The following is a 17969-nucleotide window of genomic DNA, read 5'->3' on the forward strand; positions in this document are numbered from 1 at the left end:
CGGCCCGGGTGTTTGAGACCGCTGTTTTAATGGGTGGTTTTGAGACTATTTTTTTTAATGGGAACATACTTTGAGTCTATCAAATTGCCTCAGACTAAGTATAATTCTGGATTAGATGGCTATATCCCATCTGAATTTTAGACAATGATTGTGTGATATAGGGATCGTTTAGCAAAGAGCTAACGTTATTTAAAGAACTTCTCATCTCCTAGAAATCTGGGACTGTATTTAGACAAATACATTCAAATCTGTATATAATAGCAATACAACAAATCACATTCAATTGGAAAAAACATGACAGATTAAATTATACATTCTGGTGGAATTCTGTATGTCATATATACAAAATGAAGCTCACTATAGCAACACAAAAAGGACATATAGATAAATTTCAAAAAATATGGAGACCATTAACTGAATATTGTAAAGAATGATTAATTTTCCCATGTATAGAATTTGATTAGAAGAAAAAGGGATTATATCTCTAAATATTATATAATATATTAATACTTGATTTATAATATGAAATATGGAAAGAATAGCATTTAAAAATTTTATTCATGTATTACTGAATAGAAGGGAGGGGGGAGGGGATGGGATATTATTATATTAACTAAGAATTATATAAATTTAGTTTTCTGAAATATTAGTATGAATTTATATTGTTGATGTAACATATGAAAATGAATAAAGATTTCTCATTCAGTATTGATAGGGAGGGAGGGAGGGAGGGAAGATTATTATATTCAATAATAATTATATTAATTTAAATTTCTTACATAATATTATAACTTTATAAAATATTGATTTTCTAAAGAAATTTTAAATTTGATATTAATCTGTAAGTTAATCAAGTGTGATTATTCAAGTATATAATGAATTTATTTAAAACACTTGTTGTAACATAAGAAAATGAATAAAGATTTATAAAACGTAAAATGTATGCTTGACAGCCATTTTGCAATGTACCATATATACACAAATACCGTGTTTCCCCAAAAATAAGACCTAACCCGAAAATAAGCCCTAGCAGGATTTTTGGGTTAGGCCTTAATATAAGACCTCGTCCTGGGATTCTCTGGCAGGTTCCCTTCCCTCCCTCCCATCCCTTGTGCAGCAGAACCTTTGAGCGAGCACTCGTCGCGCAGCCGAATTTCCATCCTTTCCTCCCTTCCACCGGAACCCCGCCGCGAGCCTTACTCACCTCCCTAAGCAGCGTCGGGCCAGCAGCATGCTAACAGGCTGATTCAGCCTTGTCTGCTCATGAATTCACTGCTGCGTTACTGATGACATCATCAGTAACGTGGCAGAGTGAATTCATGGGCGGACAAGGCCGAAGCAGCGAGTGCTGCCGGCCCAACGCTGCTTAGGGAGGTAAGTAAGGCTCGCGGCGGGGTTCCGATGGGAAGGAGGGAAGGATGAGGATTCGGCTGCGCAGCGGGTGCTGGGGGGCGGTGCTCACTCAAGGGCCCTGCTGCACAAGGGATGGGAGAGAGGGGAGGAAAGATGCTGCACATGTGGGGGAGAGAAAGGAAAGAGGAAGAATTGGGGTGAAGGAGAGGAAGGAAGAGATGATCATGTGCATACCCCGAAAATAAGATCTAGTGCCTTTTTTGGGTCTAAAATTAATAAGACACTGTCTTATTTTCGGGGAAACATGGTATAAACCGAAGTGACTTTGTTCCCCCAAAAAAGGAGAAAAAAAAAAAAAAAAAAAGTTGACTCGAGTATAAATCGAGGTTAGAAACTTGGGGGATCCTGGTGACCCAGTCTACAAAGACCAGACATCCTTGCCATAAGTTTTAACACAATTATTTTTTAACATTAAATATTTTTTTGTGCAAAACCCACACATTCACATAACAGTAGCTTAAACAATATCTGTTAAGATAAACAATCCCTACCACCGTAAGCCCCCTGTTTCCTACCCCCCTATTTCCCCTTCCCCAAGTTTTACCAGTACTTATGGCCCAAACAGGCCACTGGTGGAGACAAGATATTGGCAGGCTCAGTGAACCTCAGTCTGATTCAGCCTGTACTGTATAGTCTATCCTTGAGAATCTCGGAAGGGGCGGGAGACGGCAGTCCTTGAGCATGCACCGATGCTCAAGGCCCCGCCCGGTTCAACATACAGCCGATCGGCGGCGGCACAACCCAAGGGTGTATGGAAGTCAGCGGCTCTTGGGAGGGGGGGGTGCATGAAGTCAGTGGATCTGCAGCAGCACCAACAGGTATATGGATATCAGTGACTCGGGGGGGGGGGGGGTAGGGGGGCATGTATTGTGGATAGCGGCTCAGGGAGGCTCTGTATACAGGATAGTATTGCCTAAGCGCGACTGACATGCGGTTAGCTCTTTTTAAGGCACTGGCCAATTTAGGGGCCGATTATAGAATCAGTCCCGTAACTTATATGCACAAGTTAGGCTGGTGAAGTGGTGAGTGGGTTGCTAATTAAATGGTGGTAACTATATGGACAGTGTTGTTGAATATACAAATATATTTAAGTGCCTGTGACCGCGCCATGCTTTGGATGATAGCTGGGCAGGCCAAATATCATGCCATTATTTTCTCCCAGAAACCACAGTCCAGGAGGCAACTGGAAATATGTCTACTCATGATTATATCAGAAGAAAAATATGATGTAATCAAGATCAACTAGGAGGCACAAAAGTCAACAATCAGAGAGGAAAAGACAAGAAAAGAACAAAGCGCAACCTCACCTTGAGTACTGGGTTCAGTTCCGGTTGCCGCATCTCAAAAAAAAGGTACATGCAATCGGAAAAGGTTCAAAGAAGAGCGACTAAGATGGTAAAGGGGGAACGGAACTAAAATGGTTAGGACTTTTCAGCTTGGAAAAGAGACGGCTGAGGAGAGATACGATTGAAGTCTACCAAATCCTCAGTGGAGTAGAACGGGTACAAGTGGATTCCATTTTTCACTCCGTCAAAAATTACAAAGACTAGGGGACACTCGAAGGTACAGGGAAATAACTTTTAAAATCGGAGGGAATATTTTTTTTCACTCAAGAGAATAGTTAAGCTCTGGCACGCGTCGCCAGAAGATGCGGTACGAGCGGATAGCGTGGCTGGTTTTAAGAAAAGTTTGGACAAGTTCCTGGAGGAAAAGTCCATAGTCTTGTTATTGAGAAAAAACACGGGGAAAGCCACCGCTTGTCCTGGATCGGTATCATGGAATGCTGCTGCTATTTGGGTTGTGCCAGGTACTTGTGACCTGAATTGGCCACTATGGAAACAGGGTACTAGGCTTGATGGACCTGGAATAGGGAACTACCCCCTCCCCTTTTTTTACTAAATGGTGATAGTGGTTATTGGCGCAGGAGGCCGTGCTGAATGCTCCACAATGCTCCCGACGCTTATAGAGTTCCTATGAGCATTGGGAGCAGCGCGGAGCATTCAGCACGGCTCCCTGCGCTAATAGCCGCTTTCGCCGTTTAGTAAACGGGGTGGGGAGCCTTTAAATCGTCTCGCTGCCAAGTGGCTGGTTTTATGCTGAGCTAGTGCTACCTTGTAGCTAAAAGATTTTTTGCAAAAATTACCTTGAAAAAGATTCCCCTTACGACTCTTCCCCTTATGGCTCTTCATATGGAGTTGGAGGCTTCCTTTGGTCGCACACATTTTCTTACACAAAACGCACAAAAATTTTCTCTCTCTGGTGTGAATGATTTTATGCCTATTAAGTCCGCGAGGGGTGGCAAAAAGCTTATCACATTTAGCACATTTAAATGGTCTCACCCCTGTGTGAATATTTTGATGCTGCTCAAAGTCCTTTTTGTAAACAAAACATTTTTTACATTCGGGGCATTCCAACATTTTCTCTTGCCAGTGAAGTTTGACGTGCACCTGCATGTCTGATTTCTTGTTAAATGGTTTATAACATTTAGGACATTTAAATAGTCTCTCTTTTTCAGGGAGTCTCTGGTGTTGCAGAAGCTTCGGGCTTTGGATGGAATTTTGCACGGGTTTCGTAGGCGACGGCTGCTTCTGTCCGTCATGAATTCTCTCTCTCATCACCAGCACGGCTCCTCCAATACCTTTGCATTCAGTAGAAAGATCAGCGCCGACTCTGGAGGGGTTTTGTTGTTTCTGTTTCTCCAGCTGTACATCGTACGTTTGGTGGATTTTCTCGTTGCTCCTGGGGCCATTCTCTGTTGGATACAAACGAGAATGTGCCTGTTAGTATTACAAGCAAGGAGGAGGAGGGATATCAGGGCATTTTAACCCCATGAGAATCTTTAAAGGCCTTCGCTTAGCTCAGTTTGATATACAAGGGTTCTTTGAAAAGCTTCTGCACTTTCATATTTTCGCGCTCAACCAAAAACATTTTTTTCTGACGGCACTAAGAAGTTAGTAGGACGCAAAGCAGGGTGTTTATGTGGAAAAGTGATGTAATTTGTTTCAGAGATATTTATTAAATAGTGTTTAAAATAAAAGTGCGGAAACTTTCTGAAGATCCCTCGTGCAGTATGTGATATTTTCTTTCAGACCAGCGGAGGAAGGGCAAGAGCACAGAACCAGAGGGAAGGAAGACCATGTCTCAGGTCATTCTCCTGGGTCTGTGCATCCCATCCTTACCTCCCACCTCTGCAGTGTTGCCCCTTTTTTCTAATAACGGTCACCGATCAAAACCTTGGAAAAGACTTTACTGAGTCCCTACCCCATCCCTGCAAGCTCTGTCCTCATCTGCACAAGCCTCAAATACTTTAAAGCAGGGGTGTCCAACCTTTTGGCTTCCCTGGGCCTCATTGGACGAAAAAAAATTTTCTGGGGCCGCACTAACACTAGCTGATGAGCAAAAAAAAAGGTTGAGCCAGTCTCAAATTTGCAATCACTAATATAGAAGATGTACATATCTAATAATAAACCTTCGTTAAAGGGACACTGAAGAGGAACCCAAAAAAGCAGTAATTCTTACCCTGACTGAGTGATCCTCCACGTGCACCGCTGACATTGGGAGCAGCCACAGGCTTCTGCATCCCCACTCTGATGAGCAGGGATGTGCGCTCCTGGTTCTCTCATTTACTTCTATGACAGCTATGGTGAGCCTCTTCAGAGGTGAACCTCATCAGAGCAAGGATGCTGAATCAGCTGTCAGCAGCGCACATGGTTCAGTCAGGGTAAATATTACTGCTTTTTTGGGCCTCCCACTTTGAGCGTAGGCTCCCTCAAAATGAACATCTCCCCTGCTGTAGCTAGTAGGGATCCCCAAGCCTCACCAACTGACGGCCATCTCCTCCCCCTCCAACTTCCCAAGTTCTGCAGTTGGCAGCAATATTGCAGAGGTGCTGCCTTCCCTCCTCCCTGCCCCCCTCCCCCCCTTGGCTTTTGTGCATGCATGAAAGCAATGGCAGCTTGGGGATATTGTCATTGGCTGCAAAGCTTGGAGATTGCCAGCCTGGAGGAAGATGTCTTCAGTTGGCAGGGCTTGGGAATCCCCACTAGCTCAAGTATTTATAAATTTGCACTCGGGCAGGGAGAAACTTTGGTGCCCATCTACTAATTTTGGGCTCCAGTCCCTCCCCCAAATCAGCTGTATATGACTACACCACTGAATACAAAAATAATTGTGATGCACATATCCCAAAGCTAACATATTCCAGTTAACAAATTCAAAATAAAACAATTTTTTCTACCTTGTTGTCTGGACATCCATCTTGGTCCCAGTTTCTCTTTCTGCTTCTTGTCTTTCTTCAACTAATTCTCTTTCCAGTGTCTGCTGTCCATTTTTTCTCCTCTTCTCTCATTCCATTTCCTTCTTATGCCTATCTCCAATATATTGATTTTTCCCTTTCAGCTTTCTTAACTTTTTCTTTTCTTTTTTGCCTTCTTTCTCACCCTTCTTCTTTTTAAATGTTCAGCTACCTCTCAATTCTCCATCTTCTCTTAGTCCCTAGCTCTTTTCTATCTCACTCCTTTCCCAGCCTCCTAATCCCTTCTATCTACTCCTCATTACCACATTTCTACCACTGTACTCACTGCTCTCTCACTCATCTTGTCATCTCCCTTTTGACCTCATCCACATGGTTTACCACTTTCAGAATCCCCCTCCCTCTCTCCTCTGGTCAGGCTATAACTCCCTGTTCCTTTCTTTCCATCTCCTAGCATCTTCTTATTCCAGCTCTCTTCCCTCCTGCCCTCCTATGGGTCCATCCCCATGGTCCAACATTTTGCTCCCACTCTTTTCTATTTTTCTTCCTCCCTCCCCCCTTGATGCTGAACAATGAAATGAAGGGAAAAAAAGAGAGATGCTTCATCTCTGCCTTCCATCCACAGGCCTAACATTTCTCCCTCCCTCCCTTCCATCCACAGACCCAACTTCTTTCCCTTTCTCTTCCCAACTGCCCCCCATCCCATCTCTCCCTCTGCCTGCCTGTCTCCCTTCCCCAGGTCCACCATTTTTCCCTTTCTCTTCCTCCACACCACCCCAGGTCCAACTTCTCTCCCTTCAGACCACTGCCCACCATCTCTCTCTGTCCTCTGTTTCTGACCCCATAAGCTCTTCCCCCACACCCAATCTAGCATTTCATTTAAAACCCTCCCCCTCTGTACTTTAAAAAAAAAGTCCAGGAGGCTTCCTCGCCCACTTCTCTCCGCACGCATGCATCTCTACCTCACTTCTCTCCCACCACCATGTCCAATAATTCTCTCTCTCCCATCCTCCCTTCTCTCTGACAACAGTTCTCCTCTTTCTTCATCTCCCCATGTGCACCATCTATTTCCCTCTCTTAGACACCCAATTCTCCCTTTATATTCTCTCCCGCACCTCAGCATCTCTTTCCCTCACTCCCTCCATCTTATGGCTCATGCTCCCCTCCCTCTTTCCCTCTGTGTCCTAAGTTCATGCCCCTCCTTTCTTCCTTCCTTCATTTGTCCTGTTTGTGCTCTCAAGTCCCAACACATCCTTCTTCCTCCCTCCCTTCTGTGCCGTGGGTGTTTACCTTCTTGCCAGCTCCCTCCTCCATCTTGCTGAAGTGTTCGCTCAAAGCCGCGGGCAGCGGCTCCTATGTGCCTCCCGCGGCTGATCTGGAACCCTTCTATCTGATGTCGCGATTTAAGAGGGAACGCTTCTGGGTCAGCCGCAGGAGGCACATAGGAGCCGCTGCCCGCGGCTTTGAGCGAACACTGCAGCAAGTTGACGTAGGAGGGAGCCGGCAAGAAGATAAACACTCGGGGGCAGCAGAGGAAAACGCCACATCGTCCTTGAGCGGGGCCGGGCTGCACAAAATACTTCACGGGGCACCCTGCTTTAAAATCTTAAGTGTTTGAGGCTTGTGCGATTAAGGCAGAGCTTACAGGAAAGGGACAGGGACAGTGGCAAAACTCGCAGGGACGGGATGTCCTTGTGTCATTCTCTACTGCCTATCTCTAAACCTTACAGTTTACCACTGTTGCCAAGTTATGTTGGCAGCCCCTTGTCACTAATCTTTCAACCAGTTAGTAAATACATACTGTCAATGACTTTTGTAATTCCACTGCTAATCTCCTTCTCGAGTCTTACTGTAGCTTGCCGACACTGGTCAGTTTTGCCTCTTTTGTAAACCACATAGAACCGCAAGGCTTATGCAATGTATAGATAAAAAGTTGTGCTCTGTCTTGTGTTAATGTAGCATTTCTACCTTCTTTTTTAATAATTGTTGTACGTTACATCGCGCTTGTAAGCAGGCATCACTATATAAGATTGATCCATCTTTATTCATCTGAAATCCATTTCAGTCTCACGAAGAAATGAACAAACCAGGACTGTGCTGTAAGTCCAAAAGACAAAAGCAGAGAGAGCCTGGTCTTCAAATGAACCACACTTTATTGGCAACCTATATAGGCTAAACCAGGGGTCTCAAAGTCCCTCCTCGAGGGCCGCAATCCGGTCAGGTTTTCAGGATTTCCCCAATGAATATGCATGAGATCTATTTGCATGCACTGCTTTCAATGCATTTTCATTGGGGAAATCCTGAAAACCCGACTGGAATACGGCTCTCGAGGACCGGAGTTCCCTACCCCTGATCTAAGGCAGGGGTCTCAAAGTCTCTCCTTGAGGGCCGCAATCTGGTCAGGTTTTCAGGATTTCCCCAATGAATATGCATGAGATCTATGTGCACGCACTGCTTTCAATGCATATTCATTAGGGGAAATCCTGAAAACCCAACTAGATTGCGGCCCTCAAGGAGGGACTTTGAGATCCCTGGGCTAAACCAATACTGGACTCAACGTGTTTCAACGAGCGAGCCTGCATCTCCACAGCATGACGGCTAACAAGGAAGTAAAGTTGTCCTGGTGGAACCGCATACTTACTTGATTCAGGAGGGTGAATCTGTTCCGTTTTCTCTGGCATAGGACGGGCCACGAAATAGAGATTTGTCCCTTGTTTGACACTCAACGAGAACACAGATGTCACAATCGGAAGGCCTATTACAATGAAATAAATATTTGGAAACGGATTCAAAGCTGCAAACGTTTATTGCTAACGATCCAACATCAGGGATTTAAATGGGCAAAAATCTTCTGAACATTAATTTGGTGTTTCTAGTTTGGAATCGAAATTCATCCAAGGCTGGGGATGCTGCAGAGCTGCAATGGCGACATCCACTGGCCTGATATGGGACTCGTGATTGCAGTTCTTAGTGCGTGGTCCCCTGCCAAGGATGGCTATGTCTAGAAGAGGGCCAAAGTTCATCACGCAGGGTGTACGTCAAAGAGCATCAAGAGCCAGCCAGGTTAGGGACAAATCAAGTAACCTTTATTGTAGGACACGACACGGGTCGTGTTTCGGCAAAAAAACGCCTGCCTCAAATAAATTATGGAAACACATCATGGAATTAATAAAATTATTGAAACATACCTTAATAAGTATGAAAATGTGAAATATAATGATAAATTGAAAAGGGGGGTTGTAAACTGGAGAATATGAAACCGCGGAGGGGCATATGGTGCTAGACGCCCAAAGTCAACAGTAAGAAAATGCCTATTTTCAAAAGGCAAACCACCTAGAAATGGGATGTCTATCTTTATACCACATTTTCAACCAAAATTCTGTCCCAGTCCCAAACGCCCAGAACAAGACCATTTGGATGTGGGAGGGGCCAGCCCTTTAATGGACTGGTCATCCTGACATGATGACAGAGTAGTGGGGCACATTAGAAGGCACAGCTATGAAATTCACAAAAAGGGTGCCAGATAAACATTTCACCAGAATTCCCTTGCAGGTCATGGTGAGCCCCCCAAACCCCACTATACCCACCTGTCTACCACCCCAATAGCCCTTATGGCTGCAGGTGGCACCTATATGGCAGTAGAGTAGGGTTATGTGGGGTTAGAGTCCTCCTATCTATGGTTCACTAGCCCACTCCCCAGACTACTTAAACCACCTCTGTGCAGTTCTACTAGGCTTTCCTATGCCAGATGCTGCTGTTCCGGAGGCAGGTATGTACTTTTTTATTTCGATCTTTGTGTGCATGTGAGGGGGGTCACTGGGGGAGCGTGTGGGGGGTCTTCACTTTGTCTCTGCAGTGGTTATCTGGTCACTTTGGAAACCTTTTTGCCACTTATACTTGCTTTGACATCGTCTAACTCACAACGTATAACTTTCGTCTCGGCAGTCTCGTCAAACAATCGATTATCCCTGCAGGACGACTAAGTCTAGGCCGGCCCATATCCCACCCTAACCACTCCTTCAGAAACACCCCTTTCAGCTCTGGGCACACAGCAGCATCCAGTTCCTGGATATGTCTAAAAAGCCGTTTCGATTATCGGCACTTGGACGACCTGTCTTTTAGATCATCCAAGTACCGACTTGGGCGGGTTTTTAGACGTATTTAAGTTTTGATTATGAGCCCCATAATATCTTCTGACGTTCATTACTTAAGGTTTCATAAAAATTTGAAAACTTTTTATATGATATAGTGCAATATCTATTTTATGATAATAGTATTAAGTATTAATTGTCTTTGTATATTCTCATAGAGTTTACAGCTTCTTTGGATGTAAGTCACCTAGAACATTCTTGGTATAGTGCGATTCATAAATTGTTTATTAGATTATATCCCAGAGATTCTGCCTGCTTGGAATCAGGCATGGCATATGGGGCAGACAACTTGTATGATCTCATCTGAATATTCAAATTTGACCACGTCTCCCCACTTCTGTCTAAGCTTCACTGGCTCCCAGTAATCCTTAGGGTTAGCCTGCCTAACCTTCAAGTCTCTACACGGTATCCTGCCTCCCCTTTTTCCATTATCCTGGAACTCCTCTAATCCCAACACCACCAGATCCACTCAAAAATTCAAACTATCCTTCCCCTCATTATAAGGCATATCCCATGCAGGAAAATTAGGGACTTCCCTCTTCTTCAGGATCACCGAACTCTGGAACAGCTTTACTACCCCGCTTCGAAGCCTGATCTCCCTCCAACTCTTCTGAAACATTTGAAAACTTGGCTTTTTTCTAAAATGCAATGACCTCATCGATATATGAAGTCCCTCTAAACTTTTCTCTCTAAGTCCTTCTACTTTTCATTGCAGTTCTACTTTTCTTTGCAGTTCCTTTCTATACCAACTCCTGTAAACCGTGTCGAGCTCTACTTCTGTGGAGATGACGCGGTATACAAACTTAAGGTTTAGTTTAGTTTAGTTTAGATTCATTGTGGCAATCCTGAAAACCAGGCTGGGTTGTGAACCTCGAGGATCAGATTTGAGAATTCCTGTTACAGAGCTTCTTAGTTAACAAGGAAAGAAAGTTGACCTCATCGATATATGAATCCCTCTAAACTTTTCTCTCTAAGTCCTTCTACTTTTCATTGCAGTTCTACTTTTCATTGCAGTTCCTTTCTATACCAACTCCTGTAAACCGTGTCGAGCTCTACTTCTGTGGAGATGACGCGGTATACAAACTTAAGGTTTAGTTTAGTTTAGTTTAGATTCATTGTGGCAATCCTGAAAACCAGGCTGGGTTGTGAACCTCGAGGATCAGATTTGAGAATTCCTGTTACAGAGCTTCTTAGTTAACAAGGAAAGAAAGTTGTCCGGGTGGGATTGTACACTTACTTGCTACAGGAGGGTGGATCTGTTCAGTCGTCTCTGACATAGGATGATCCATGAAGAGGAGGTTTTCCTCTCGTGTCTTGCTCAATGAGAACACAGACGTTACGATCGGAAGGCCTATTGCAATGAAATAAATAATGTTTAGAAGGATTCATGCAGAATCAACTATTAATTTATTTGAAAATGGATTTGAAACGTCAAACATTTGTTGTTCATGATCCAACTTCAGAGATCTGAACAGGCAAAATCTTTTATATTTCTTAATATTAGGGCTAATTTTGATGTTTTATGTATTTGAATTGTGATTCGCCCTGTGTGCCCTGCTAGACAAAAGGACAGATAATAAGGGGGTCAGTATTCAAAGTGGTTTAACAGCACTTAGCATAGCTGGGTTTAAGAAAGGTTTGGACAAGTTCCTGGAGGGAAAGTCCATAGTCTGCTATCGAGACAGATATCCAAGTTTCCAAGTTTATTAAAATTTTTGATAAAATGCCAATATAAGCGTTTAACAGTTAAAAAATTAAAAAGGGGGGACAATTAACAGATTTATTAATGACACAACAGTACTTACATGGAAGCAACGGGATAGTAGGGAGAAATACACTTTTTAAAGAAAAGAGAACAACCAAGGTTAAAAACAAAAGGAAATGGGAGGGATCATGTCAGAGTTAAATATAAATAAACAGCATTTGGCATGAAAGGACCCTAAGATCATTTAACATTCATAAGCATCTTTAAATAAGAAGCTTTTAAGACCGCCTTTAAATTTATCAAGATTTTTCTCAGACCTTAAATGTGATGGTAATGAATTCCATATTGTAGGGGCTATTGTGGCGAATAAGGTTGCCCTGCGTGCACTGACGATTTTTAAGGATGGGACATAAAGAAGGTGCTGAGAGGCAGATCGTAAGGTTCTTGGAGGAAGCCACTGCTTGCCCTGGATCGGAAACACTGAATGTTACTACTATTTGGGATTCTGGAATGTTGCTACTCTTGGTGCAAAGTCGAGTATAAATTTCCTCCAATATGTGTTTGTTTGTGTAAAATTAGCCTCTTGGACACCTAAGTAGGTGAAGCCAAGGGAGCGAATTTCAAATAGTTATAGCCAAGAAGCGTCTCAAACAACTATTTCCAAGGAGCTCCCCACCAGTGAAACAGTTTAAAATACTCGCCGTTTTGTTTTTGTTTTTTTATGGATGGAGGATTTTGTTTGTTACTTACTCTCTGTTTCACGTGGGCTGCCGATAGGCAAACCTCCCACTTGTAGGGTCTGTACGGAAGACTCAGGACTGTGACCGGAGCAGTCTGTCAGAAAACAAGAGAAAAATACGTTTAGACTGACTTAAACTTATGACATCGTGGTCAGCGTTGAGTTCCGATACTGATTGCAGCGTTCAAATTTATACCTGGATATTCAACACTAGATACTGTCACTTGAAGCTGATCCGCATCATGACCCGCGTATGTAGCCAAATAAGCTGGGTATTAATCTAATCTAATCCTTAGGTTTGTATACTGCATCATCTCCACGTTCGTAGAGTTCAACGCGGTTTACAGTAGGAGAAATAGGAAGGAACTACAACACATATTAAATAATTTTTCCTTATGTTTCACTATAAACTATTTAAATTACCTTTAAATGTAATGTAATATGTGTTATTTGTATTTTAGATAATTGTTTGTTTAATTTAATAATTGCAAGTGTGTTACCAACTATTTTATTTGTACATCGCCTTGGATTTTGAATAGGCGATAAATCAAAAATACTTAATAAACTTGGAAACTTGGAATAAACAGAGGGTTAGAGGTAGAAGTGTGAAGAAAATTTAGAGGACTTGGGATGCCAAGATATAAGAGTTTCCTTGATTCCTAAGTTGGAGGGAGACTTACATTTTTTGAGAAAAGCCAGGTTTTCAGATGTTTGCGGAAAACTTGGAGGGAGCTCAAGTTCCGAAGAGGGGAGGTAAGGTTGTTCCAGAGCTCAGTGATTTTGAAGTGGAGGGAGGTCCCTAGCTTTCCTGTGTGGGAAATGTCTTTTAGCGAGGGGAAGGATAGTTTTAGTTTGTGGGAGGATCTGGTGGTATTAGGGTTTGAGGAATTCCAAGAAAGAGGTGCTGAATATCGGCCAGCGGTGGGATTTTTGTTTCTTCCCCTAGACTGCCCTGACAGTTAAGTATAAGGTGGGTCCCTTGTCTGTAGACTGTAAAGGGGGACAGCTCACATAACAAATTTGTTGTCTGGTGGTTATCTAGACACTTTTCCTGAAAATCCTGATGACATTTAACCATAGCAGTTGACATTTTAAAATATAATACTCACTGCCATAGTGAAATATCGAGGAAGGTTAGATTTTTTATTATTTTTAAAAAAGAGGAGAAATTCAGGTCTTACCTGTTAATTTCTTTTCCTTAAATTTTTGCTAGACTAGTCATTACCATAGGTTATATCCCTCAACCAACAGAGGAAGCGAAAGAAAACAATGTCTAATGAAATGATCAGTATTAAGAAGAAGTGAAGTCTAGAGATAGTTTGTTCCCTCTCTGCCACCACATCCAGTATTTCTCCCTCTCATCTCTCTCTTCCCCATGGATCTCTACCTCACTCCTCGCCCATTAACCATGTCCAATAATTTTCTCTTTCCCTCCCTATGCCCAACAATTCTCCATTTCTATTCCCTCCCCACCTCAGAATCTCTTTCCCTGCCTCCCTCCATCCTTCCATTCTATGTCCCAAGTTCATGCCCCCTCCCTCCCTCTATTCTGTGTCTCAAGTTCATCCTCCCTCCCTCTTTCTGTGTACCAAGTTTGTGCCCCTGTTCTCCCTTTGTCCCACGCTCATGGTTCCTCATCAAAGATGAGAACCACTCTTAGGCTTAACCCAACGTTTGAACAAAAACAAATGAAACCATAAATTAACTCACTCAGCAAAGAAATCAGAATGGCACAGAACGATCTGTGGTTCCTGAACCACAGGATTGGGTTCAATCAGATCCCTAATTCACAGCCTTTCAGGGCAGAAAGCTGAACAGGTCTAGTGGGATTCAAGAAAAGGAAATTAACAGGTAAGACTAAAAGTCACCTTCCTTTTTGTCCAGGTATAACACTCCGTACCAGTGGGATGTACCAGACTTTTATTCCTCAGGGAAGGAGGAACACAAGGCTCTACCACTATCTGCCAGGTACTTGTGGCCTGAACAGGTCACTATTACATAAAGGGCACTGGGCTTGATGGACTCAATCCGACATAGTATGGCAAAGCTTATGTTCTTATGACAGATATTTTAAAAGGGGTGTGAAAAGTAAACAAGCCCCCTGCCCCACAGAACTTCTCAGTTAACAAGAACGTAAAGTTGTCCAGGTGGGACTGTATACTTACTTGCTACCGGAGGGTTAATCTGTTCGGTCGTCCCTGCCATAGGACGATCCATGCAGAGGTCTTCCTTTGTCATCTCGCTCAACGAGAACACAGACGTTACGATTGGAAGGCCTATTACAGCAAAAAAAAAACAAAAACAAACGTTATAATGACTCACGCTGGACCATCTATTAAAACATTTGGAAATGGCTTCGAAAGGCCTAAACATTTGTCAACGATCCATCTTCAGGGATCTGAAAAAGTTTTAAAATCTCTTAATAAATTTAAGGCTAAAATGTATTTCTTATAAACTAAACTAAACTAAACCTTAGGTTTGTATACCGCGCCATCTCCACAAGCGTAGAGCTCGGCACGGTTTACAGGGTTAGGTTGAAAAGGAGCTACAATGAAGGGTTATAGGAAAGGAGCTAGGAAGATAAAGAACCAAAGAGCGGGAAGTGTTAGATTTTTGAAAAGAGCCAAGTTTTCAGGTGTTTGCGGAAGGATTGGAGGGAACTTGAAACTCTGAGTGGGGATGTGAGGTTGTTCCAGAGTTCTGTGGTTCTAAAGGGGAGGGATGTTCCTAGTTTTCCTACGCGGGATATACCTTTTGCAGAGGGGAATGATAGTTTCAGTTTTTGGTAGGATCTAGTGGAATTAGGGTTAGAGGAGTTCCAGAAGAGTGGGATAACGGGAGGGAGGATGCCATGTAGGATCTTGAAGGCTAAACAGGCACATTTAAAGAGGACTCTGGAGTGAACTGGGAGCCAGTGAAGTTTGGACAGGAGTGGGGAGACGTGGTCGAACTTGCCTTTAGCGAAAATAACATACACCGGCTAACATTTAGCTTCTACTGAACCGGCCAGAAATGGCACTGGCCACCAGCTCAGTAGTACTAGCTGCTTAAATATGAACACTGAGTGCGAGATGACATGAAAAACTGAATATTCGCAGTTAGGCCCGGATTCTCTGTACAGTGCTGATCGCATGTCAAAGCACACGACGGCATCATATAGAGAATCGCGCCCCTGGGAATGATAGTAAAGGCCCCAATAGAGGCTAAAGTGAAGAGGTTCCCCTCCCCCCTCATAAAATATACACTATGAAAGATTTGCGAGAGCAGGGTTTTGCTTCACTGTAAAATGTTAGAATAGAAATTTGCTATAGACCCATGTTTACAGTTTCATTCCTCTATGCTCTGATAAGAAATGTACAGCCTTGATAGTCCCTGTTAGAGCTTCTTGTTTATGAATCCTTGGCATTTGTAAGAAATATAGAGAGCAAAGGTTATTAGTTATTAAGCAGTGTAGAAAGAGACAGAGAATTAAGATTTGCCTTTAGGATCAGAGGCCTCTCTAGAAGCGTTTAGATACAGACACGGCCTTTAGATGCAGAGTACTATATATTACATTACATTAGAGACTTTTATTCCGTCATTACCTTGCGGTTCAAGGCGAACTACATAAGAGGTTATCTGGACATTTCAGAAGAGTTACAGAGTTGAACGGGTTGCTTCGGCGGACTGAAGAGCTTCCTGCGGTGTTAAGTTTGTTTTGATGGATTTCTTGAATAGCAGGGTTTTTATTTCTTTTCTGAAAGTTTTGTAGTCTGGTGTCGTGGTCAGTAGATTGGATAGTTGGCGATCTAGTTTCGCTGCCTGCGTGGCCAGTAGGCCATCATACATTTTTTTTTGCGTTTGACGCCTCTGATTGGGGGGTGCACGAATGGTGTCTGGGTTCTCCTTTGCCTGGTTGTGGTAGTTCGGATAAGGCGGTTGTTCAAGTAGGCTGGGCTGTCTCCATTCACGGCTTTAAATAGTAGACAGTAGAATTTGAATAGTATTCTTGCTTGTATTGGGAGTCGAGGTATGCAGCGGTGATATGGTCATATTTCTTCAGCAAATAGATCAGTCTCAAGGCTGTGTTTTGTACTGTTTGTAGTTGTTTCATCATGACTGCGAGGCAGGGGAGATAGAAGAAGTTGCAGTAGTACAGTGGTACCTTGGTTTACGAGCATAATTCGTTCCAGAAGTATGCTTGTAAACCAAAATACTCAAATATCAAAGAGAGTTTCCCCATAGGAACTAAGGGAAACTCGCTTGATACGTTCCCACGCCCCCCCCCTCCGAGGCCAGCGGCGCTGCTCTACCCCCCCCCCCGTGAGAACCAGAATTGCTCCCCCCGAAGGACACCCCCACGTGATCCGCCCCCCTCCCCCCCCCAAAATCCGGCATTTCCCCCGCTCGCGTCGCACCCCCCCCTCACCCGCCGCAATCTGAAATCCCCCATCTGGCCACTGGCACCAACGCCCAGGACATGCCCGAAGATCTCCGTCTTCTTCTTTGCTGAGCGTGAACTCGAAGGCCTTGAGCATGCGCAGATGCTCAAGGCCCAGCAAAGAAGAAGACACAGATCTTCGGGTGCCGGCATGTCCTGTGCGTTGGTGCCGGTGGCCAGATGGGGGTAAGCAGCGTGTTCAGGTGGGTGCAGGGGGATTTCAGATCGTGGGGGGTGCACGACGCGAGCGGGGGATGCCAGATCGCGGGGGGCGCTGCTCGCAAATTGAGGCAAGCTCGGTTTCCGAGGCCCCGATTTTGCGAATGTTTTGTACTCAGAACTTATAGGTATAATTTAATTCAATTTGAGTCTTTACACTATGTTTCAAGAAGTTTAAGCTGTGATTTTTGAACTTGGTTTGATTTTTCCTTAGTGTCCCTCCCTGATGAAGAGGTGAAACTCGAGTCGGGGGGGACGGGATTGGAAGAATGAATGAACACTTCTAGGATTTTAACGGAGCACACAAATTTTACTAGTAAACAGTCATCAATGAGAATTAACGAAACCAACTACCCCCCTATTCAGATAAGTACATCAAGTTGATCTGATAAAGTTATCGGGCATCTAGGGAGGGCAGGGGACAGGTGAAGGCGATGATGGTCCCCTTGTTAACCTCATTGTAGTGACTTCACTATATTTTGGGTTACTTGGTCTGAGCACTTCACAATAATATTTAAAAATAAACTAAAGAAAGTAACATTATTAACAAGAGATTATAGCTGTGATTACAGTATTATATATTGCTCATCTTACAAAATACTCGCAAACTGGTGCACTCGTAAACCGAGGTACCAATGTATATGTTTTATTATGTAACTAGCCGATCACCCGGCGTTGCTCGGATATCCCAATCTCAATAGCAAGAATGGCCCTCTCTATGGGGCTGAACTTGGACTTAAACGGCATCGGGAGTGTCTCAGCGAGCCCGAAAACTATGGATTAGACCAGTGTCTCTCAAACTGTATGCCAAGGCACAGTGGTGTGCCCCAAAGAGTTAATTTTAATTGGAAGAATTATAATAACCTAAATTATACATTTTGGTGGAATACAATATGTCATATATTCAAAATGGAAAGAGCAATAGCAATACAAAGAGGGACATATACTAAATATATAAAAATATGGGGGCCATTGACAAAATATTGTAATGAATAATTAGTAGGATTTCTCTTCTTCTTTTCTTCTTTTCAATATCTTATTTGTGACACACATGAAGGGGAGGGTAATGA

General features: G+C 43.4%; 1 protein-coding gene across 4 annotated transcripts in view; it reads right to left on the reverse strand.

Annotated features, from left to right (window-relative positions):
* Window positions 1-17969, reverse strand: part of LOC117367726 (zinc finger protein 90-like) — a 78220-nt gene that overhangs the window by 13153 nt on the left and 47098 nt on the right. For all 4 annotated transcript variants that reach the window (XM_033960587.1, XM_033960586.1, XM_033960585.1 and 1 more), the window contains 5 exons: window positions 14426-14536; window positions 12272-12355; window positions 11054-11167; window positions 8307-8420; window positions 3557-4165 (listed from right to left, as the gene is read on the reverse strand). In XM_033960587.1, the coding sequence (XP_033816478.1) occupies window positions 3557-4165; window positions 8307-8420; window positions 11054-11167; window positions 12272-12355; window positions 14426-14536 (1032 nt within the window). The remainder of the gene's footprint in view (window positions 1-3556; window positions 4166-8306; window positions 8421-11053; window positions 11168-12271; window positions 12356-14425; window positions 14537-17969) is intronic.

This window comes from Geotrypetes seraphini, chromosome 10 (genome assembly GCF_902459505.1).
Source record: "Geotrypetes seraphini chromosome 10, aGeoSer1.1, whole genome shotgun sequence".
In the NCBI taxonomy this organism is placed as follows: Eukaryota; Metazoa; Chordata; class Amphibia; order Gymnophiona; family Dermophiidae; genus Geotrypetes; species Geotrypetes seraphini.